The 25611-nt window shown below is 42.7% G+C and overlaps 1 protein-coding gene across 3 annotated transcripts in view; it reads right to left on the reverse strand.

Moving 5' to 3' along the window:
- Window positions 1-4572: 4572 nt before the first annotated feature.
- RNEE/G (RNAse E/G-like protein) overlaps window positions 4573-25611 on the reverse strand; it is a 209779-nt gene continuing 188740 nt past the window's right edge. The window contains exons 10-11 of one of the 3 annotated variants that reach the window (XM_087669128.1): window positions 5868-6014; window positions 4573-5699 (exon numbers count right to left, since the gene is read on the reverse strand). In XM_087669128.1, coding sequence (XP_087525254.1) covers window positions 5544-5699; window positions 5868-6014 — 303 coding nt within the window. In that variant the 3' untranslated portion in view covers window positions 4573-5543. Of the gene's footprint in view, window positions 5700-5867; window positions 6015-22298; window positions 22414-25611 lie in introns of those variants that run through there. The other 2 variants (XM_087669129.1, XM_087669132.1) reach the window with 2 other exon arrangements.

Genomic DNA, 25611 nt, shown 5'->3' on the forward strand with positions numbered 1-25611 from the left:
TTTTTTTAAACTTATTCCACTATTTTATTCTTAGCTTTCCTAGGAAAGTTGTCATTTCTTCTCCTATAGATACAAGGTTTTGGTTTAGCAAAGTGGGGCATGTGGGTCATTGTTGAGACCTTCCTTGATCATTGTTATAAGCACACTACCAAAGTTGATTATCATAACTTTGGTGTGAACCCCCTTTCTCTTTTGTGGAGTGCTATCTATATCAACAAATGCTCCTCTCATCTTGTAGTTGCCTCATATGCATTCTCCAACTAGTAATAATTTGTATTTTACTCCATGATTGTCTAGGTATTATATCCTTCATTGGGCTCTTCAATATTCTAGTAATATGGCTATGTAGCACATACTTGAGGGCATGATATGGAACATTTGGGTTCTGAGCCTCTAGTTTCATCCTATATGGCTATAAAGTACAGTACATCCTGATTGAGCACGAGAAGGTCTCCTCATCTCATGGTAACTTTGACAACCTTATGACTCTTGCCATATGGCTTACTCTTTTTGACAACCTTATGGATCTTGCCATACGGCTTACTCTTTTTGGCAACCTTATGACTCTTGAAAAATGGCATATTCTTTCTCTTTTTCCTAGTGCTTTATCTATTTTTCTATCAACATTATGGGATGCTCCATTAGACCCTTAGGTATTTCCATGCTCACAATTTAAGTCTTGGCGAGATTCTATAAGATTTTAGAAATCTAATGCACATTCAATGATTGGTGTTGTCGCCCAAGAGTTGCACATAGTGGCATAGACTACACTTCTCTATGCAATGCTTGATCCCTAAATTGCCATGGATCATGCAATCTAGGTTTTGAAAATTTCAAAACTTAAGCTCCTTGAACTTTTTAATCTCTGGATCTATTCAATACCTTGGTTATTCTTCATTTGTGCATGCAAACTATAAAGCACCCTTAGTCTCTTTGATTTCCCTACCATCTACACAAAATATTATTAATATTAAAATATTAATAATTAGCTAAAATAGTTTTCTTACACAAAAAAATTGATATGCAAAGTTTGCGAAAAAGTTATAGTCCCTTTAATGATGGTTTCAATTAATAACTTATGGTCAATGCATGTATGATACTTCTTAGCATTATTGGTACGGATACAAATTCAATAGTGTTAGACAAGCAAGATAAAAGCCCACTCTAAAGCTTTTGCAAACCTTTTGAGTTATTTATTCAAAGATGGGGTGCAATCACCTTTATGCAAAGTTTTTGGAAAAGTTATAGTCCCTTTGGTGATGATTTCGATTAGTAACTCGTGGTCAATGATTGTATAATGCTTTCTAGAATTGTGGGGTACCATAGGTCTTAGATATGCAATTTTCTTATGTATAGGAGCTTCTTAAGTATGGGTAAAAGAATCAACTTTTAAATTTGTATACAAGGAATTCAATTCTTCTAGACAAGCTCATTTGGCCGTGGAAGAAGCCATTCATAGAAATGTAGGTTATATTGGAGAGATATCACATGAGGAAGTGGTGGCCACAAATGTTGGATCACACTTGGAAGTCTTGATGGCCCACCTTTGTTCAAATCAATAATTGAAGCACAAGTGGTATACCATTCTTGTTCAAATGAGTTTTGTCCCTCTATTTTCATTTAGTTTTTATACCTCTAGGCTCTTTTGCTTGATTAGTATGAAAAGATTGAACAAGTGTCAAATCCTTAAAAGTGTCTTTTCAATACGAAGCGGAGGAGTTTGTACAATCAGCAGGTCACATACACACACACACACACACACTCTCTCTCTCTCTCCCTTCTAACATGCCGTTAGCATTGTTTTGTGAAGTTTTATTACTTTTTAGTTATGCCAATGTTTGCTTGTTCAAAGAGAGAGCAAGACTGATCATGGTGAAGATACATGATTGGGTTAGCGTAGTAGATTATGGGTGGCTTTGATAGAAAAGTCAAGATTCGTCTTCAAAGTCTTTAGTATCTCTTTTCTATAAAGATCCATTGGCTTTTTGGCCATTGATTTCTTTTGTTTGTCCATTTTGGTCTCCTCACTAGGTGTTGCTAATGGCATGGATATGCACTTGGATCTCTTGTTTTTGGTCTTTGATTTAGGAGAAGCTTCTATGAAGAAGTGTAATAAGAAAATTTAGATGGTGGTCTAAGTAACCAAATCAACAAATTACTAAGGTAATAAGCTTGAACATCAAACAAGACTTCAAGAACACATCATAGTATCAAACTACTTCCCTTACTACCTATAGAGAAAGATAATAGGTTTCATTGATTTCTTTGTTGGGGCTATTTGGTGTTTCTAGATGCTAGGTTTTGGGGTTATTGTGACCTTAGGAATGCAATGAATGCTCACCTTTGTCTTGTAGGGAGAATTCAGCCAAATTGTTTATATTACTCCCTTTCAACTTTAAGAACCTTGAAGCTCCCTTCAACTTTAAGTACCTCTTCAAGTCCACTTCCATTTTTGTATCTTCAAAACCCACTTCCATTGCCATTGCCAATAGTTGAGTGGTTTGTTAAGCCAAATATGTAGCTAACGATTCTCTATCAACCCCATGGATCTTGTTACAAAAGAATTACATCCAATTCTCTTTATGCAATTTACTTATCAAACATGTTTTCTTGAAATGTCCCAAAAAAATGCATATCCTTTTCATTTTTCCTAAAAAGTATCTAGTCTAAATGAACCTTGTACAAAGATCCTCAATTGGGGGCAGCAGAAGATGTGATACTAAAAAGAAACAAGAACGATAACAAAATCCCAAAGCACTAGTACATGCAAGGAGCTCCACAATTAACCAAAACAACATAGATAATTGGAAAGGACCAATGCTCATGTAGAACCTCCTTGTAGCTCAAAGTTGGATACAATATCACAATCTTTAAACCACAATTAATGAAGCATGGTGTATGTACTTGTCAATAATTCAAAGAAAAATTCCTAGGCAAGGGCATCACCTCATATGCCACAAATACAAAACAACTCTCTACTTTAGACGTGATACTTGGTGTATGCACTTGTTGTCAATAATTCAAAGAAAAATTCCTAGGCAAGGGCATCACCTCATATGCCACAAATACAAAACAACTCTCTACTTTAGACGTGATACCTCCATAGTCAAAGTCATCATCTACAAAAATCACTCTTAGACCCAAGACTTACACCACTCTCCCTTGAAATCTCCAACTTTAATCTTTTTAATCTGAAAGCCACATCAACACCTCCACAAACACACTCTTGAAGTATTTGGGCCATAAACACAAGCACATATGCAAGTCTTTCTTTTTCCATCATGTAACTTGTATTGTATTTGCAATCTCTCCACTACATTCACTTGTATAATTTCCTTTCCTCTTCTTAAGAAAAACTACCACTTCAAATCCTCCACCTCCACAAACTTGGCTTCAACACCACCAAAATAATGCCAATTATACTTTTGCCCTCCTCGACTCTCTTGTATCTTCAATACCATATCCTTGGTCCTTTTCTGCAACAACTCTATGCCTTTGTTCTCCACTATATCAAGGTGTTCTCTCCTCATATATAAGCTCTTCGGAGAGCTTTAAAGTACTTTGTTTTTGTTGCCATCTACCCAATATGACATGCTCCCTCCATTGCTACCTGTAAATGGCATGCTTTTGCATTTTTGAAGTTTTGAATGGTGTTCCATAGCCAACTCTAAATCAACCTATTCATAGGTGTTTGCAAAAAGTACAATATAAACAAGTGCTTTTACCACGACAAAAGCATGTTTCTAGAGTTGATATAGCATGTGATCTTCAACTCATTGGCATGTAGAATTATTATCCACTTGACATGTAGGCATCCATGCAATCATCCTCATCAATCCACCATGTCATCAAGGCTTATAAACCCCCTATCACATGGGAAAATAGACCTATATTCAAATGAAGTATACCAATCATCATCTTGAACACCTTGTCCTCCTATGAGCAACCAGGCATCACTAGTGCATGTCCTTCCAAATCCACCTTCTATATCCATGTTCTTGAAATACTATAAAAAAATCACGTTTTCTTTTCTATTTGGTTACTAAACCAAGATAGAATTTAACTTTACAAACATTAGAAGGAACTACTTGTGTATGGGCCTCCAAAGATTGACCTTGACTCATGTTACACAACATTTTCTTATTTATCGTCTCCTCAAATGGATTGGCATTGGGACATTTGGAATACTACCAATGGGTTATTACACTATGCCACTACTTCATGACTAGAGGTTATGCATAGGACTTGTATTGTTTTTTGTACCTAATATGTAGGACACTCTTAACCTCAAAGGGCATTAAGAAGCTTCAATTCTTTACTATAGCCATGTAGATTTTTTTTGCTTTGGTTCTCCTTTTAGTTGTGCATGCTAGCCAACCAACCTTATTTCATCCATCCTTACAAAAGACTAGTAATGCACAAGCCTTGGTTGGTCACAAAGTAACACCATTTGCTCAAACCATAAAATTAATGAAAACCCCAAAAATAAAATATACCACCCTTTTCGCCTAGATTAGAGACTAAGCGTCAATGGCAGAGATTTTCTATATCGTTAGCTTGCCAATTTTCCCATAATCAAACTAGGGCACATTATGAATAAAATTACCATAAAAGGATCTTTACCTCTCGATTTCTTGTAGTACGAATGTAAATGTTAAAGATTTAAAGCAGCCATACATGAACATGCAAGAACCAATGATTCTCTGTTGCTTGGAGGGAGGTATCGCGTGTGGGGCGCATTCCGAATTGGTTTCCAACCAAGTTCCCATGGCCTAGGGTCAAAAGGCGCAATCCGTGTGCCCACTGTTGTTATTGCAAGAGAGTCCAATTAGAGTACTCTTCTACCTGGTTCACTGCCTTGTGGGGAAAACTTCAGGCCAATTACAAAGTTCGTGTGTATTATTGCCAGGATAGCATGCAGTACAACGAATTAAAGATACATACACCGCAGTGACAAGTTAAGCATGTCAAGGGATACGTAAAATATAACTCAGCATATGTGGCCCCTTCATACAGGTCAAAGCATGCTGTACTGGCAGCCAGACATGGGCCATTATAAGTCAAAATGGCAGCCAAGACCCCTAAAGATGCTGAGGGAGGAGGACCGCTCCAATACCATTGCAGAGGATGGCCCAGCCACTATCATTGCACAAAGCTGGTGAGCATATTAACCCAAAGAAAGATGGATTTAGTTGGACCCAGGGGCCAGAAGTACTTGCACTAGACCTGGATGTTGCTGGTGTATCTCCACTTCAACAATCACGTGAGTGGATTCCTTCGATATGATCTGAATACACTGACAGATTTCTGAAATGGTCAAAGGAGCTCCTCAAGCTTGGTTAAATTCCTGCTGATACAGGAAATAAAAGAAGATTGATGCTCTTAACCAATCTCCTCTACGTTGCTCTCTGTGCCCAATTTTGAAAGACATGGGGTCCCAATCCTCCTCTGGAACATGGGATCTTTAAGCTGTTGAAACAATCAAGATGTCATTTGAGCAGGGCCAAGTGCACCAATCTTAACTTGAACTGTACGAGTGCTGCTCAAGTCTTCAAGCCCGCTGCTTTCTTAGTCACAGAACTGTGTTGTAAGCCTTTACGAGCAAAACTGCGTTTAGGACCTTCTGTTGGCACATGCTTGTCACTTCCAGGATCCAACGGGCTTACTTCAAAGGATCCCCTTGGCATCTCCCTGCCAATCTGCAAAAAGGGCATTAACCATCTAATATAACCTTATGATCACAAACATGCAGTTTAGTTTGGCTTCTAGGATCTCCAAAAACCATCATTACACTGACTGTTGACAGCATGCCTATGCCATGTTCAATTGAACAACAGTAAACATGTAAACCGTTATAATTCATTTACCTTCAAAATAATGTAGACCTTGAGGGAGCTGCTAAGTTGTGCTACACGTTGCCTCCTTGTTAAGAAGTCAAACATGACAGGATCAACTCGAACTAAAACTCGTCGCCATGCTCTACCATCAAAGTGAATGTTCTCAGAGTGATTGGCCTGTTGCATTTGTGAAGCAAAACCCAACTGTTAGATTGAGTGCTTCACTCTTAGATCCCTTAAGATGTTATATAACGGCCTGCCTCCTGCTGGGGGGGGGGGGGGGGGGGGGTTTGGGGGTTGATAAGAAGAAGAGTCAACTTTCCACCTTGCATGAGTGGATTTTTCACTTCCCAATGGCTTCAAACAGAGAATCATTATGTATCAAGGAAATTGATATTGGAGTCTTAAGTAAATGGAATTTTGTTTGAACTTCTCTGGTGGGTTCAATGTTGGATCACAGAAAACATATCATCATCGGTTGAGAATTTCTGAAGTGATTGCCTGACATCTTGTAACAAGTGTCCAGAGGAAATTTCCTGTTAGAGGTGAATGGGCCCTTCCCAACCCAAAATTGCACTCGTGTTTCTCGTCTGAACCTTTTCTTTTCAGCTATTCTATTTAACCTGATTTTTTGGAACGCAGGACTCCAGCGTACTTAGAAGTGGCCCACAGTCAACAAAAAATGAGGAGAGAGAGAGAGAGAGAGAGAGAGAGAGAGAGAGAGAGAGAGAGAGAGAAAAAGAGAGAGAGAGAGAGGTGCTGAAAGCCATCCTGCATTTTGTAATCATGTAAGAGAGAGATGTGCTGAAAGCCATCCTGCATTTTGTAATCATGTAAGAGAAAGATGTGTTGAGAGCACAATGGCCTAGAGCCATGCTGTATCTTGTAATCATGTTATCTTGGACTTTTTCATAATTAATACAGTTACCTCTGACGAAAAAAGAGATGTGTTGAGAGAGAGAGAGAGAGAGAGGAGGAGACCCCTTTCTTTATAGATACCAAGTGCGGGTCTAGTGCAGAGTGCCAGCAATAGTATAGATATAGATCTAGATTAGGGGGAGGGCTAACACTCTGAAACATTGAGATCAAAACCTGAAACAAAGAGGCACTCCCACATGGACAAGAAGCTCAAAAGCAAGGAAAAGAAGCAGACAAGATCACAATCAGCACGCAAGCACATGTCAGGTCTACTGGCAGATTGAAGGTGCACCCTGCAGCTTTCAGGAGGGGGTCATGACCTGATTCAGGGCAGGTCACGGCCCCTTTCAGGACAGATTGTGATCAGATTCTGGTTGTAGATTCAGGGGCAAATTCAGGGCAAGATTTGTGGCAGGTCACGGTGGTCACAACCAAGTTGCAGACCTGTACAAAGAGAGAGAGAGAGAGAGAGAGAGAGAGAGAGAGAGATTTACGGAGAGAGAGAGAGAGAGAGAGAGAGAGAGAGAGAGAGAGAGAACGGTTTGGTTTGTCACACATCCATAATTGTGTTTATGATCAGCTGCCTCTCACCATGACCAAGCTGAACATTGATCAGGCAGTTGAAGCCTTAGGCCTGGATTTGAAAGAGGAGGACATGGTCTCAAATTCTGATTCTGAACATCCTGAGCTGCAAGTAAAACGTACTAAGCATGTCATTGATGCTCCTACGTGTAGGGCAACAACACCATCAGCTGAAAAGCCTCAGTCATTTGTCTCGTACCCAAGCCATCAGCCAATTGGATGCTTCTCAACACTTGGATTGGGAGCATTTTCTTGATTTCGTGGATACATTGCTTGGGGAGTATGTAGAGCAAAAGCAGAATAATCTTCCAGATTTTGATGAAAATGATGTCCTGGACACTTCTGTGGATACAAAGGTGCTGCAATATTTCTCCTCTTGTCATGAAAGAGCTGTGATTTTATTTTTCACTGCTAAAATTCCAATGATATCCTCAATATAGCCATGGCTTCTGGGTATTTTGCAAGAGGAATGCGTTGAAATTCCAATGGTAACCTCGATATAGCCATGCCTTCTGGGTATTTGGCAAGAGGTCTGTGTTGAGGAGATTTCTGTAGGTCCTAAGGGATTTATGATGTTATGCTTAAATCACCTCAGCAACGTGATCTGCTTTTGGGCAGGCCTTCGCTCTTTTTTGATCGAAAGTTAGTGCATATTGTTCCTTGTTTGTCAATGGCCAATTTTTAAAAATAACTTACCCAAGAATGCTGAGTTTGGGTGGAGGTTAAGAGCTGGCTAGCCATATATGGGTCACTTTTGTCTGATGCAATGGCTAAGAGGCAACAAAGTGATGTGCTGCATAAAGTCAAATCAAAGTATTTAAAACGCAACTTGTTTAAGAATTATAATATGATCAGCATTAAACTTTGGTGAGCCACTAGTGGGTGAACTAGGTGGCTAACTGCTTATATTTAGCCAACTTGACTTTCGAATCATACCCTTCATAGAAAACCCACGCAACCAATCATGGAAGCAATGTTCCACACCTGTTCTAAGAACACACGATACACAAACGTATGGCTGTTGGGCCCATGATTGGACCATCTCCCTAGGATCTTACACTTCCTCAAGCATAAGTCACATGCTTTCATATATTTTTCTGCTTGGGTGTTGCTAGTTCATAACCAGACTAGACGTCATGTTGGTTGCATGAGGAGTGATAGCTGTGGTGAGTTTATCTCCCACAAGTTTTCCGAGTTTCTATAGCAGCATGGCATCTCTCGCCAGCTCACCTCTACCAACTCCACCTCTCAAAATGGAGTTATAGAGCATAGGAACTGGACAATCATGGAAATAGCCTGCTCTATGCTATTCGCAGTAGAACTCCCTGAGCGCCTTGGGGTCGAGACTGTTAACATTGCGGTGTACATCCTCAACCAATGCCCGATAGCGGCTCTTCCTCAAAAGACCTTGTATGAGGCATTCTTTGGCTCTCAGCTTGTTATTTCCCACTTCGAGGTCTTCGGGTGTCGTGCCTGCACACACACACACACACACAAGCCTGATGATAAGATAGGAAAGCTCACTCCCCGATCTGGTATCCTTATTTTTGTCGGATATTCCTCTGAAGCGAAAGCCTATCATTTGTTCGATCCTCGGATAAATAAGGCAATCGTTCGGAGGGACATCGTTTTTTACGAGAGGGATATCTTGCAGTCCTCTCTACAGAATCCGATCCGATTCCTTCGAAAACATCATCGGAGATCGTGCCTACTGAGCCAAGTCTACTTCTTGCTCCTGACATTCCTGCAAATTCTTCAACTCTTAGCCCCCCCTTTATCTCACTCCTTGAGCTGATATCCTTATTTTTGTCGGATATTTCTCTGAAGCAAAAGCCTATCATTGTTCGATCCTCGGACAAATAAGGTAAATGTTCGGTGGGATGTTTTTTATGAGAGGGATATCCTGCAATCCTCTCTACCAAATTCCAATCCGATTTCTCCTTCCACATCATCGGAGATCATGCCTACTAAGCCTAGTCTACTTCCTGCTCTTGACATTCCTATAGATTCTTCAACTCTTAGTCCCCCCTCCGCAAGACCTGTTACCTTGCTAGTACTAGCAGACCATGCGGGATTCGGGGATCTTACCACCGGATTCCACTCCGAAGCGACCTAGAAGATCTGCTCGGCTTGCTCCTCGGGCATCATTTGCATCGCTATTTACAACTCATTACATAGCACATTCTAAGCCACATACATGGTAGGAGGCTCTTTAGCACCCTCAATGGCGAGAGGCCATGGAGGAAGAGCTAGAGAATATTGACCGAAATGAGACTTGGACATTGGTGGATTGTTCAAGCCACAAGAAAGTCATTGGGACAAAGTGGATTTTTAGGACCAAGCTAAAAGCTAATGGGATTTTAGACAAATATAAGGCTCACCTTCTAGTGTAAGGGTTTCGATAGAAGCATGGCATTGATTATGAAGAGACCTTTGCCCCTACTGCGTGGTTGAGATCTTTCCAATTGCTTCTCGTGTTAGCCGCTCACCACAATTGGCTGATACATCAGATGGATGTTAAGAGTGCCTTCCTGAATGGTTATCTCGAGGAGGAAGTCTATGTGGAGCAGCCATTGAGCTCTTTATGGGCTGAAGCAAGCGCCGCGGTCTTGGTTCCATAGGATGCATGAGTTCTTACAGACTCATGGATACCATTCTACCCCTTATGACCCAAACTCATATGTTCGATCTACTGCAGAGGGGGTCAGCTATATCTTGATATATGTTGATGACTTACTCATCACAAGCTCAAATTTTGCTGCCATCACAGAAATTAAGGCAAAGCTTAGTGCTCTCTTTGAGATTACAAAGCTTTGTTTGTTGACTTATTTCTTGGGGATAGAGGTAGTTCGATCTGGGGGCTGCATTTTTGTGTTGTAGCAAAAGTACGCACTTAAGCTTGTGGAACAGTACACTACAGATCAAACACGGCTACTGGCCACACCTCTTGATCCTAGTGTCCACTTGTCGAAGGATACCCTAGGTCAGAGCCCTTTAATACACACACCTATCGGTCTGTTGTAGGGAAACTTCTTTGGTTGATTTATACTAGGCCAAATTTAACTTACTCAGTTAGCATATGCAGTTAGTATTTCACATCACCTAGGATGTTACATTGGAATGTATGTCTTCATGTGTTGCATTATTTACGGTGTATTTATTCTTATGGCATGACATATAGTTCTGGTTTATTTTTGCAAGGGTACATTGATTCTGATTGGGCAGGAGATCCTAACACCCAACATTCCCATGGGCTACCTCTTTACCTTGGGCACGACTCCCACTTCTTGGTCTACCCATAAACAGGAGACAGTGTCGGCTTCCACGACAGAAGTTGATTATAGGGCTCTTTTCGATGGCACCACCGAGGCCATCTACCTGAGGAGTTTACTAGCGGCACTTCATTTTCCTTGTTGCAACTCTCCCATCATTATCTACTGTAACAATCAGAGTGTCATTGCCCTTGCGGAAAATTCGATCATCACACCACAGACGTGACATGTGGAAGTCCAATTTCACTTTTTCAGAGAGTAGATTAAGCTAGGCACTATCCGCTTGAAGTTTGTGCCTTCGTCAAATAATTTTGCAAACATCTTGACCAAAGTGGTCAACCGGCCGGTTCTTTAGTACCTGCTACCTAGGATCAACTTTTTTTCTTTTCCAAGTAAAATGTGGCTGATTATATTACTCAAAAAAATTGATTACAACGGAGTGCTCATGCTCAATAGACGAGCTGGAGGTGATGAAAGTCTCAAATACATCATGTATACAAGCCTCTCAAGGCGGTCTAGGGGGGATGGGGGCAAGAAGCCATGGAGGGGAGGTGTATCACCATATGGGGTTTCCTGTCTACATCACAAAAAATAGATCCTGGCCGCCCCAAGTGCACATGAAATGACATCGAAGCTCCTGACGAGCCCTGGACTCGCCCTGCACTTGATCCCATGGCCACGGAGGAAGTGGATAATGGAGGTCTAAAGCTCTACTAAGGTCACCTATATTGAAAGTCTCTCTTCGCCGAAAGCCTCTTGACACTGCACCTTCCAGATATGCCAACTAGTGAGACTCCCTATGATCTCCTATACCTCAAAGCGGTTTGCTGTGGGCTCCAGTACTTGGCGGATGGGTAGAGCCTCCAAACTGACCATTGCGCAAGACCATGCCTCAATAATGAATATCGTGTCCTGCATCCTGGCCTCATAGAGAAGGTGACGGCCTTGGCTAACTACCTCCCAACATAAAGCTCCCATGAGATACATCCAAGGTTGGGTGCTATGCGACAAAGGATGCGGCAACATGAGTTGCACCGCCTTACACGACCAAAGGCAATGCTTTGGGGTTTCTAGAGTCTGTTTTGTGTAGCGCTTACAACCTCCCTTCTTCTACATCTCAGAAAGTCAACTTTCCACCGCCAAGTCTTCATGTGCCACCAGCCATAAGAAATACGATACCCTTCTCGGCCTCCAGCAATCCCATAGGTGGTGCTAGAAGGTCCATTGAAAAGGCTCCGTGATGCTGTGCTCCGCCCAATGCCTACTACTACATGACGGTGCCCAGTCCATATTCTCTTGTATCAGTACCTGTCTACCAATCCTGGTGGGGTACTCCAGAAACCTCGATGGCTTCTTGGTGACTGCAGTGGCCGGCCATAGCCACTCTCCCACATCCCACTCTAGCGCATTAAGTAGCCTGCCCTCCTAGATTTAGAGGTACCACTCCCTGAGCTCTTGCCAAAAGACAAAAGGGTCCAGCCGCCACGTCTTTCCTTGAAGGCCAATCACCTGGATCCTCCTCCATGAAAGGATAGTTGTCCCCTCATCCTGCTGCCCTTTGTCAAGAGCTACACGCCCCCTCTCTATTAGACAGACAGTCAGTGGATAGGAGAGTACGGCAGAGTGCTACGTCAGTAGTACGGATGTCAGCAGCCACGTCAGCAGTCTACGCAGGTGCCACGTGGCAGCCTGCAGTCGGAAAGTTTTTTATTATTTTTTATGCAATCGGGTGCATTTAATGCAGCTGACCTGGTGCTGGGCATTCTTTATTTCTTGGCTATTTATAGTTAGGTTGTGGCACACTCTCCCATATATTCACTTCAGATTCTGATCTTGAGATCTGTTGGCTGGGATAGCGGGCTGACGGAGATCGAGGTCATCAAGTCGGAGACATACGTAGATATTTCCTCTGCCCCCGTGTATATTTTTGCACTCTTATACAGCATACTACACTGCAGATTTTCTGCGTTTACACTGTCTCCTTTTCTCTCTCTCTCTTCTCTCTGTGTTCACTCTCTCTCAGCCTATGTCCTATGCTTTTGCATCACTGCACTCTGACATGGTATCAGAGCGGTGAAGACGGATTGACTGAGGGCTGAATCTATCTGAAGAGGAGATTTGAGCGCAACACAAGGCTGCGTTTCCAGGATTCGAGGGCAAGTGGGAGGGCTGCGCATCAGATCAAGGCTGAAGCGAGCGTGGGCATGTGGAAAAGGAGTCTAATCGGTGAATTTGCTGCGAGTTATTGCTGTTCGAAGGGGAGGAAGGCTGCCTTTGAGGCCTTCCATTGCAGATTTTACTTTTTCATCACCTTCGGCAAGTGAAGAAGGTTTGGGCAGCGGAGGAACCAGCCCTAGAAGGCTGCGTTTACATAGTCAAAGGGGGTTGATTTTGTGTTTGTGTAGGTATTACAAGTTAACATGCCTACAAAGACTGATTTGGAGTTCCAGGCGATAATGGACAAGAAGATGCCTGTCCTACCAGCTCTTCCATCGGATCAAAAGCTTGATGGTGACAATTACCACATTTGGCGGGTGATGATGTTGGCCGTTTTGGAGTCTCGTGATTTGACGGAACTGGTGATGGAGGAGATTCATAAGCTCTCAGGGAGGGATGAGTCCAAACTCTCTTCCAATGCTCATGTGGAGTTGACCAAGGCCTAGTCTCATTGGAACAAACTAAATGCCACGATTCGATCTGCTTTGTTTCTGTCTTGAACTACAGCCGTGATAGCTCATATCGAGCACTTGACGGTGGCTCGAGAGATATGGCTGGAGCTCGAGCAGATGTACAACCGGATGACCCTAATGAACAGGGTTTCTTTGGAGGTACAGATGCGGACCTTGTTCGTGAATAAGTCTCCTTCGCTTCGGGAACACATCAACAAGTTTCAGTAGCTTCAGATGCAGATTCAAAATGTGGGGAAGCCTATTTCCTCCAAAGACTTGGCGATCACATTATTATCCCATTTGCCACCACGATTCGGTACTTTTTATTCCGCTCTTATTGCATCAGGGCGGGAGTCGACTCATCAGTGGAAAGAATTGGCTCCTATGATCTTGGACCAAGGGGAACAGTTGAAGGGACAGAATGCTTCCAAATCGGAGGCTTTGGTTGGTCAAGCCTCTCAAAAGAATGACAACAAATCCAAGAAGAACAAGGAGAAGGAATCAACTTGCCATATTTGTGGTAACACCGGTCACTGGAAGAAGGATTGCCGAGATGTGGTAACACCGGTCAAGCGAGATGTCTACAAGAGCCGAGATGTGCGGTTCGTGGAAGTTCCGGCCACACAGGGGGGTGAGGAGCACCCCGTCCTTGGAGATCCAGGGGAGAGTTGGACTCCTGAGACAGTTCCTTTGGAGCCCTAGCCTTTTGATGGAGATTCTTCTTCTAATTCAGAGTCTTCTCTTCCACCAGCCACCCTCGAGGAGCTTCCGCCAGTGCATATATCCGAGTCTTTAGCAGATGAAGAGTGACAGGGAGAGGTTCATCCTTCTCCTCGTTGGGCCCGTGACATACTCCCAGATTTAGGGATCGAGGGGGTCCTTGAGGAGTGGGAACTGCAGGATGGGCTGCAGAGGTCATGAAGGAATCAGACACATTCTTCAGAGCTTGTTTGCTCCAACTATTGTTTGTTGACCTGTGTTATGTAGGATCATGAGCCCACTTCAGTGAAGGAGGCTTTGCAGTCTGATCATTGGCGGAAGGCTATGAAAGCCGAGTTGGAGGTTATTGAGAGAAATGGCACTTGGTCTCTTGTGCCTTGTCCCTCTCACAAGAAGGTGATTGGCGTTAAGTGGGTCTTCAAGACCAAGTACCTTAGCAATGGTTCTTTGGACAAGCACAAGGCTTGGCTTGTTCCTAAAGGTTTTGCTCAAAGCCTACGCATTGATTTCCATGATACTTTTGCCCCCACTGCTCGTATGGCACCTATTCGAGCTATTCTTGCCTTGGCTGGCTATAGGAGATGGCCTGTCTATCAATTGGATGTGAAGTTGGCCTTTCTGAATGGTGACTTGTAGGAGGAGATCTATGTTGAGCAGTCTCCTGGCTTTGGATCTTCAAATGGGAAAGTTTACAGGTTGAAGCAGGCCTTGTATAGCCTTAAGCAGGCTCCGCGTGCATGAAACGAGAAGATTGACAAGGTTGGTCGTGTGTTGTTTGTGTTGTATGTTGATGATTTGATTCTGACAGGGAATCATGCACAGAAGGTCCGAGAGACCAAGATAGCTTTACATCAGACATTTGAGATGACGGATTTGCGGCTTCTTCATTTCTTCTTGGGTCACGAGATTTATCAGTCTCAGAGGGAGATTTTCATCTCTCAACAGAGGTACATTCAGGAGCTCTTGGTGACTTTTGAGATGGAGACTTGTCAACCCATTACTACTTCTATGGATCTGAATTGGTAGGCCACTTCACACTCAGATTCTCCCGTGATGGATGCTTCACGCTATCGTCAGTTGATTGGATCCTTGACTTGGCTTCTCAACACTCGTGTTGATCTTTGTTTTGTTCTGGGTCTTTTAGCAGGGTTCATGATAGAACCCAAATAGATAAATTGGTAGGTTGTCCTGAGGCTTCTTCGATATTTGATGGGGACCTCTGACTTAGGGATTTCTTATCGCATAGGTACAGATGCTTCCGATCTGGTTCTTGCAGGTTGGAGTGACTCGGATTGGGCTAGCGATGTGGACCGTCGACGGTCTACTACAGGCTATTGTTATACCTTGGGTACAGGTGTTGTCTCTTGGAGCAGCAAGAAGCAGCCCACGATAGCCCTTTCTTCTAATGAGGTGGAGTATCGGGCTACGTCTTCCACCACATGTGAGGTTGTGTGGCTTCGAAGATTGTTGGAGAAGCTTGGCTTTCCCCAGACTCATCCTACTCTTCCACGGTACAACAATGAGAGTTGCATTGCCTTGGTACAGAATCCTGTATTCCATGTTTGGACGAAGCACATTGAGATCCAGTATTACTTCATTTGGGAGAAGATTCTAGATGGGACCATTCATGTGGAGTACTGCAAGAGGAAGGATAATCTTGCAGATTTGTCTACGAAGGCGCTTCCCCAAGCTCTTCTTCAGCAGCATTCCAGATCCCTCAGTCTTTTGACCTGTCTAGGATCTGAGAGGGGATGTTAGACAGTCATTTCCTGGACAATCGGTGGACAGGAGAGTACGGTAGAGTGCCACACCAGTAGTACGGATGTCAGCAGCCATGTTAGCAGTCTGCGCAGGTGCCACATGGCAGCTTGCAGTCGGACAGTTTTCTATTATTTTTTATGCAGTCGGCTGGATTTAATGCGGCTGACCTGGTGCTGGGGATTCTTTATTTCCTGGCTATTTATAGTCAGGTTGTGGCACACTCTCCCATCTATTCACTTCAGATTCTGATCTTGAGATCTGTTGGCTGAGAGAGACTGTGCTTGGGCTGACGCAGATCGAGGTCATCAAGTCAGAGACATACGCAGATATTTCCTCTACCCCCGTGTATATTTCTGCACTCTTATACAGCATACTACACTGCACATTTTCTGCGTTTACACTATCTCCTTTTCTGTCTCTCTTCTCTCTATGTTCACTCTCTCTCAGTCTATGTCCTATGCTTCCGCATCGTTGCACTCTGACACTCACCTATATGGTGAAGAAGGTCCCAGGTGGAGCGCTGCCCACTCTACTTGCCACCTATAAGGGGATGCCTACTGGTGAAAACCTAGCGGCTCAAACATCCCCACGCTCTATCGGCTCTCATATTGGGGGAGCACGCCACTCTTGAGGTATTGCTGCATCCTCGTTCACCATCCTCTATACCTCCCATCATGTCCTAATGGTACGAGCCGGGCCAGCCTCCCAACCAGCCGAGTAGATGTGGGGGCGGTCGCCAATCTGTGCCCCTTTCCGATCTTTGACCTAGGGGTTCCAGATCATTGGCTGATGGTCTATCTCCTCTTGGCAGCCTGGGGGGCTCTAGATTAGGGCCTTAGGGAGGCCTTGCCACACGCGGAGCAAGCTGAATAGGAAAGGTGATCTAGGGAGGTGATCTGGGCTGACGTAAAGATCCATCTTACGAACAGCCTCCACTCACTACTGCTAATACCTAGGATCAACTTGGGTACACCCTCCCTTGCTTCTTCATATTAACAGGGGAGAGGGTGCTTCCCTCTTGCTTTCCCTTCTAGTTTGAGAAGCGATAGCTTTTTCTGTTGAACTGACAGTGATTATGCTTACAGTTTTTAGACATTTAATTATTCTTTTGCATTGTATTATGGACATTTGAAACTTCATCCGCATTATCAGAATGATATGATTGTAAAAGGGCACTTGGGCAAGTGAACAATTCCCATGCAAGGGCACTGTCCAAGTGGCACTGTTGCATAGCATTTTGGATGAGCATGACATCTTGCATGTCCCTTTGCATTGCCTTATGCATTGGCATTCTGTTCATGTAAACATGCATCTGTGCGCATTCATCCCTTTTCGATCTTTTGGAGTGATCAACTCTGGATCCACCATATTTGTAGCATTGCACATGGGAATCTCCAAGGAAGATTTTTCCTAACTTGCTTGCTTGCTTTGCTTCTCTTGCTTGCTTCACTTATTTACTACACCCATACCTTAGTCATTTTCCTTCTTCATTGACACTCAGTAATGGTAGGGATAATATGCTTGTTATTTGAAGGTCTTGGGTCTAACAATCCCTTATCACTCTCTGGTATTGGGGCACAAATACTCAATAGAACGAAAACTGATTTGCAACCCTCATTTAATGGTAAATCTGTTAAATCTAAAAAGTCCTCAAAACAAAAAAGTCCAGAGCCGATTCCATCCACCTTTATAGGGCTTGGGTCACTTGGGCTTCCTTGGTAAGATAACCATTGGCTCTGTGGTCTTCCTAGGCCGTTAGGTAGGTGATGGCGGGCACCCTTTGTCCAATGCTCGGGCTACTTTGGGGTGTTGAGCTAAAAATGCATTAGCTTCACTTAAACAGCCCCAAAACATGTTTAATTAATGAAGTAACCTCATTTCTTTAAAAGAAATGTGTTCCTAGTCAGTGTCTGTGTCCCATAAGCACAAACCCACTTGGGAGGACCCAAACTTTCTATAAATAGGTATGCTGCTCTCCATTCAGCAAAATATCTCATTTTTGCCGGTTTCAAGTGTTTTCAGCTTGCTACCCACATCCCTTTCGTGGAGGACATCACAATCTCAGCTATCCCTTGATGTCATCTAAAGTCTGGCGCGTGTTTCCAACCTTCCACCCATAGTTTGCTGCTATTTGCAACAGAGAGACTGTTGCTGATCACTCTCCAACTGCCGCCTACTCAGTTTTCTCTCTCCTCCCTACTGTCACTATTGTTTTTCTCTCCTCAGCCTGTTGCAGCAAATTTTCTCTCCACTGCCTACATTTGCAGATTTTCTCTCTCCTCTGACTACGTTCAGCTGATTTTCTCTCTACAGCCTGCATTTGCTGTTTTTCTCTCTCTACAATCTGCATTTACTGCACACTCTCTCACTATACTGTCATCTGCTTGAGGTCCAGCCATACACAAGCTGTATTTATTGTTGTTCAACATCCGGAGGCTGCTTTGCTGCGATTCGGGATCCTTTCGGAGTACGACACACTCTCCAGCTCATTATCCTTGCTCTCATACTTGAGATACAGGAGTTCAAGGTTCAGTATTCATTCATTGCATAGTGTGTTTGTTGCATGGCCATTGTATATTCAGCAGTCATATCACTTCATTTATTTTCTGTATTCATTGTCTCTGAGTTACCCTAACCCTAACTCTATTCTTTTATTAGTGTGCACTTTGTTGTACGGTTTCTGTTTGTGTTTGTGTTAGGGTATTTCTTTACATCCACACCTTGTGGAGATTGTCCTTGCAAGTCCGGATTTTCTGGTGGCCATTTGGCATTTTTCACGTATTTATTGTGCCACCAGTAGCATTAAATGCTGATGGACCAGGATTTATGGCATTTCCGACCACACGTCGACCAGTTGAGGGATTTTGCAGCTATTTATAGGTGTCCCCCACTTGGCAATCATAGCTCTTGCTCAGTCTTCTCCCTCTCCAACAAGTCCACATTCCAACACTCCGTTTCCTCTATGCTTGGTGCTGCCATTGTCATCAGCATACTTTGGTGCCCTCATTGACACTATGGGCTGCGTGTACGGACTGATCACTCCCCCTATTGTATTCGGCATTCTTTCCTTGTTCAGTGCAGATTTCTTTCTTCTTTTCTTATAGCCTCTCTGTGTTCCTTTGTCTTTGTGTTCATGTTCCTTCTACCATTGCACACTCTCATAGACACACTGTGAGAAGACAAGGTATAGACAAGAGGAGAGGTTTTGGAAAAGATAAAAAGAAATGACAATTCCAGCTTCAAGGAATGCCAGAGAGAAGAGCTGGAGAATCAGAAATTTTTTTTCCCATTTAATGCAGCAAGGGGAATATTTGTTATTATGGGAGGGGTTTATCGTTTGGCATTTTTTCAGTTTGACCAAAATTTGAATCTTCTTTCCCTCAAAAAAAGAAATTCAAATGTGGCTTGACAAGAGAACCTCCACAATAAATCAATACGTGTGCTGTCCTCCATATTCTTTAACTCCAAAAGGGATTGTCTTTTGATGCGGCAACCTCAAGTCAACCCTTCCCAAAACCGACTAACGTCTCATTTGAGGGGCTGCCCATCCATGCCAAAAGACAGCTACATTGCTGTGCCTAACACATAGTCAATAGCCCCTCCTCAAGCAAAGAAGGAAAAGAAACTTTTCTTTCTTTCACAACATAAATATTTCTCCCCCCAATCGTGGCTTCTCTTTCCACAACTGGAGAGAGATTATGTTCCATCTCTCTCTTTCACGATTTTCCCTATATTTAATATATTCACTCTCCATGAGACACCCTCAAAACTTGACAGTAACATTTACATTAACAATTACTATAACAGTAGCATTAAAATTAATAATAACACTAATGTAAGCACTAAATGTTAATATCGCACTAGCATTTTGATGTTATTTTAATTTTAATGTTGTTGTAGCATTGACAATAAATATAAAAATTTTACTGTCAACTGATATTCTAATGCTCATTTGGGCCACAAGATTTCAGCTTTCGATATCAATCTACCATATAGCCCAGCAGTGGCAACTCCCAAGCATCAACCCAACACAAAACCTGAGCACAAGTACTATCATAACCATCATGGCAAATGCTATCCGGATGTCTATGGACATAAACACTTAGGCCTTTTCTTCCTAGAGGTCCAAAGGTGCTGCATAGCACTACTACGAATCCAATCCTACTCACACTACTAGCCTTGCAGAGACAACACCACCCTGCCAGACATCTCATTCCACACCCTGGAGTTTGATTGGATAGATCCATTTCACTTTGTTGTGCATGATAACCCTATCTAGCAGGACCACAAGTGAGGAGGCCACACCACACTCGATGGATCACAACCATTATCACTAGATACCGAAGACTCACCACCAAGCATATCAATGGAGTAGTTAGGGATTGCATCATAGCTGAGATCATGGGTAGAACTTGAGATAAGCTACAACCTAAAAACTCTACCAAAATTTCCTCTACATAGTTTTGTTAGGAACAATATCCATGCATAGGGTAGCTCTCTCTCCAACTATGAAGAAAGCCAAAATCATGAAACAAATCTGCCATAATAGCAAGCCTCGCACACAACCCACATGACCATGGATATCCAAGGCATTGTGAGTCTGCCAAATGTGCCAAAGACCGGTCCATTGCATGAACTGAAGGAAACAAGGACAGTGACTCTGTGTGCGTGTGAGTGCGTGCGTGCGCGCGCGTGTATGTGCATGTGTGTGCATGTGTGTGCGTGTGTATACATATATAGACGTGCATTTCCCATAGCTTTTGCTTATCACTCTTCGAATCAACATCCAATAGCCATATCAAAATCACTATTCCCACCGACCCCACGTCGTCTCCAACTTTGCCAGCCACTTGTGTGAGATCACACACACGCGCGCATGCACATGGACACACACCATAGCCATTGCTCATCACTCTTGGGATCTACACCCAATAGTGGTATCGCTTGGCCAACACCTACAATGCCACTTGGCCAACACCTACAACGCCACTTGGCCAACACCTACAATGTTGCCTTGTAGTTGTTCTCACCATGCCCTTCCAACACTTCCATCAGCTCCATTGTTAGCTATGTTGCTTGCCTCTCCCAAATGCGCTCAAGTCACCAGTGCTGCCTACACCCAATCCGCCTAGTCCATACCACTTGTATTGCCTTCACCAACTCGTCACCAGCTGCCACACCATGTGAGCATTAGTTCCCTACAATGCCCATTGCCACCACCGAAGACTCCAAATGCCACTTATTAACTACCATGCAACATCACCCAATAAGATAGCATTATCGATGAAGATCCACTAAGCTGTTGATGGTGAAGTATACATCACTCAATCACGACAATCACTCATGTTGGAATGATAGATTAGTCGCTCACCCCCTATCTCACATCACTCGAGAAAAATGATTGAAATTTGTATCTCACATGTGGTTTAGAAATAGACAAGAAAAATGGTTTAGAAGGGAGTATGCCAGCGTGCACATTTGACAATGCATTAATGCATCCCAACTCATCATTTGGTATAGGTGCAAGAAGGAAGGCAATGGAGCCTTGTAGTGCAATGTGCTGAACAGAGAGTGATGTGTGTGTAGTGATGGTGGAGGCCCGTCTTGTGTGTGCATATAGGGGATGCCATCTTGTCTTCCAAATGTAGCATTGTAAAACACCGCCCCAACTAGGGCTTTTATCCCTAGGAATTGTAATAAGACATCCATAACTTCATCCTCACAAATATAACCTTTCAAAACAACATGTAAAGAGAAACCTAATGCATAGTCAAGGCATACAATACAAAACAAGCCTGGGCAATCTGGTCAGAAAGTGTGTCCGTCAAACCAAGAAGACCCACAAAATATTGTCTACACATATGACAGTGGACTGGGGTCTATGACCATCTGACCATCAACATTCTGCAACCTCACCATGTTCTCCCGAGTAGATGATGCAAGCAAACCACAAAAGAATTTGTGGAACTAACAAGAGTTATCCTACATGCCCTCTATCGAGGCTTTCAACTTGGCTTGCTGATCAGCAAGCAGCTGAAAGTGCTTAACAAGATCAGCCAAGTGTATAGACAATGGAGCCAGGAAAGCATTATCCAGAGAGACAAACAACAAGGAATGAACCGAAGCCAATAATTCTTTAGCAGCATACATACACTGCTTGCAAAGTGAAGTATGATGGATCCCATATTGACTGGCATACCTCTACATGTTTCGAATCAACTGTTCAAAGGAGGCACTACATGCAAATGGAAAGTCAAGCAAAAACCTCTCAAGCTGCTGTCCCATGTAACCATCGAAAGTTGCATGGTTCAAAGAGGAGGAATCAAAATGCAAAGGAAGCCAATCCAAAAATTATGCAAAGGGGCTCATGGGCTGCCTAAGCATGTCAAAGTACAGAGGAAAGTGATTAGAGAGAGCATATTGTGGCAACACCTTCATCTCCTTCAGTAAGAAAGTAAAATCATGTATAGCATACATATAATCCAAGTGACTCCAAGTCACAATATGTTGAGCTGAATGAAAGATAAATATTGAAGTCACCCATGAGCAAGCCTGATCTACCAAGGAGAAAGCTCGCTTTCAAATGGTCCCGTAACTTATGTCGATGCAAAGAATCATTCAAAGCATAGACCCCAACCAGCCATAAAACTTCACCTGCAAACATAATCTTCAATCACTAAAAATTGGCCAAACACATCATTTTGTACAAGCAGCAGCTGAAATCATTCATGAACAACCGTAAAGACACCACTGTGATGCACTTCAATGCGAGTGTAAAAAATTAAAGCCCATGGCAGTCAACAATTCTACTTGCTTCGCTATGACTCTTATGCACAACACTGCATGATGCACTCCATTTATTCTCATGCAAGACATGCCACATGTCATGCTATTTGATGCGAGAGCAAACCTCACAAACATTCCAAGTGGTGATCTTCATTTACCAACAAAATGAAAATCGGTTTCAAGGCAGATCTTGCCTTGATTTTAACTCTTTCTACCAATGCCTCAAGTACCCTATCATCTAGAAAATCAGCGAGCACTACAAGGCATTCTGTCTATGATGCTCAAACTTGGATGAAGAGGGCTTATCCTCATTTTTAGAAGCTAAGCATGGGTATCGGCGATCCCAAGGTGTAATCACCTTACCCTATTTATGAAATGGGTAGTTGGGTGTGAATGAATTAGAGGGCAGGGCGAAATCCTAACCCTAGCCTTTAGAGGCTATTTAAATAGCCTAATATCATCGCCAATGTAGAGGAGAGTGTTCTAGTTGTACTTGTAAACAACTCATTAAGCAAGATTTCTTCTTGTACTTGAGCTCTCTCCCTCTTGTGCACACTTTCTCTTGCTCCGAATTTGATATTGCAACATGGTATCAAAGCCATCTCTGATCCAACAAGCGTCCTTCAACTCCATTTCCATTTAAGTGCACATGAGCATGTCATTTTCTCACTATACCTCTTCACCTCCATAGCTACCTACCATAAACACCTATGTTGGAGGACCTGTTGGAGGACCTGGGGAGAGCAAAAGAGAGCATTTCAGCTCAAGACCTCTTCTGAAGATCTCTTCTCCAACTCAAGGCACAATATCCTAGAGCTGTCTGACATTGGGCAGGTAGGAGGCCGGCATTTCAGAAAAATGAAGAAGTGACACAATTTAGACAGCGTAGACTTCTTCGACTTGGTGCAACCTCCAGAAGGCGCAATGTTGGCCTTCAATGGGCTTTTGTCCTCATCCCTCATCTCATTTTGTAACATATCACATTTAAGCCTGCTACTTACTAATCATCTCTTTTGCTTCCGCACTTATTGGCCATTGTGTAAAGGACTAGACACTGCCATTGCCCAGAGCAATCAGTAAGACCTTCCTATCAACACTATGGCCTATGCTGATGTTAGACCTCAAATTTGTAAGTTCGATGGAGAAGAATTTCATCCATGGTAGGTATTAGTGAAGTATAAAACGATGGAACAGGGATATTGGCCCTTCATCAAAGTGACCAAGGTTATTGATCCATCAAACCCACTTGATGTAGAAGATGATGAAAGAGCCCAAGCCATAATCATGCTTCATCTAGATGAATCCTTGATTCATCACATTGACCATCTCTCCACTACTAAGGAAAAAAGGAATGAACTTGAAAAGCTTTATGGCACTAAAGGAAAGAAACCTAAAATTTTCCGTATGATCGAATTTTTCAGCCTGGACTACAAACAAGGAGAAGACCTAGATAAATTCATTTCTCACATGGAGGGCCTTATGGCATAGCTATCCTCAGTTCAAGCTCTAATTCATGATGAAGATACCATTGCAATTTTCTTGAAAGCTATAAAGAAGATATTCCCAACCCTTGTAACTACTCTTACAAATATTCCTAATCTAACCTTAGAAAGCACCATCCAATCTTGTTTACATGAGAAAAAAAGAAATCAGAAAGAAGGCAACACCAATCAGGCATCTACTTCAACGGCCTGTGAGCAACTTTTGGTTCATACTGTCTCCACCAAATGTTCTTTTTGCAATAAGAAATTACATCTTGTCAAGAACTATTGAAAAAAATAACACGACAAAATGAATTGCAATAAATGTCACAAGACTGGGCATATTAGTGGTAAATGTCCTACCATTAATATGTCCTACCATTAATATGGAGGCTCGAAGCATAACCAAACAAATCCCAAACAAACTTGTGAAGGTTATCCCTATCTACTTCCAATATCATGAAAGTGTCAACAGCCAATGCTCGCCCAACATAAAGTTAGCTGCCCAATCTCACCTAGATGCGACAACTTGGTGAGAACCAGATGGGTAGCAAAGTCAAAACCAAGGCACCTAGCCAACCATGCAAGGGCAAAGGGCTTAGTGACACCACCATTCAACATGACATGTAAAGAAGCATCACCACTAATATGTATATCAATTGGGACATGGGTGGTCAAAAACCATGGTCTGCATAAGCTCTACAAGAAAAGACCATTCCAAGTAGTCAAAGGCCTTCTCCAAATCCAACTAGACTACAACAACCTCCTAATTGGACTGTTGATGCATAATCTATGCCCATCTTTGCATTCAAGATATTATGCAAAATATTCCCACTCTTAATGAACCCATTTTCATGGGGGTGCACCATGATAGAGAGGTGCTTGTGGAGGTGATTATCCAATACCTTTGAGAATATCTTGTACATGGAACCCATCAAGGAAATTGGTTTCCAATGTTTGAGCATCAAAAGGGAAGGGACTTTGGCGATCAACTTAATAACCCTTTCTTTCCAAGATGTGGGCATGATTCCAATAACTCAACCTCCTAACACATGGCTATCAAAAGTTTGAACAAACGGGTGGCATAAGTCTCAAAAAATACATTTATGAGACCATCCCAACCAGAGCTTTCATCCCATGGCAAGTGCAATAAAATATCCATCACTCTTTCATCAGAAGTATGAGAATCCAAGGTAGCATGGATGCCACGTGAAACCTGATCCCTGATCAAGGCATAAAATATTGAACAAATGTATCTGATCAGAAGGTGCTTATCCTGAAGATTCACAACCACGAAAGAATTTATGGGACTTGCAACACAACAGCATGCAAGTAGGGGATGTATACAATTTCATAAAAGCTCCATAAGCAAATACTGGCAACCTCCCCTACCTCTGAGTGAAATACAAAGATGGCATTAGTGACCTGTAGATATCATTTAAGACTGCCTGTCACAAGGTTCTTCACCATCTAGAGAACCAAAATGAGCCCACTCTAAATAAAACTCAAGATGACACAACCAAGCCTTGAGTGAATCTGCAAAGTAAATATCCTCCCTCAAATTCCCATCCATAGATGAGTACCT

Source organism: Lygodium microphyllum, chromosome 3, assembly GCF_053477565.2.
Source record: "Lygodium microphyllum isolate KBCC chromosome 3, Lygodium_microphyllum_v1.1.10, whole genome shotgun sequence".
NCBI lineage: Eukaryota > Viridiplantae > Streptophyta > Polypodiopsida > Schizaeales > Lygodiaceae > Lygodium > Lygodium microphyllum.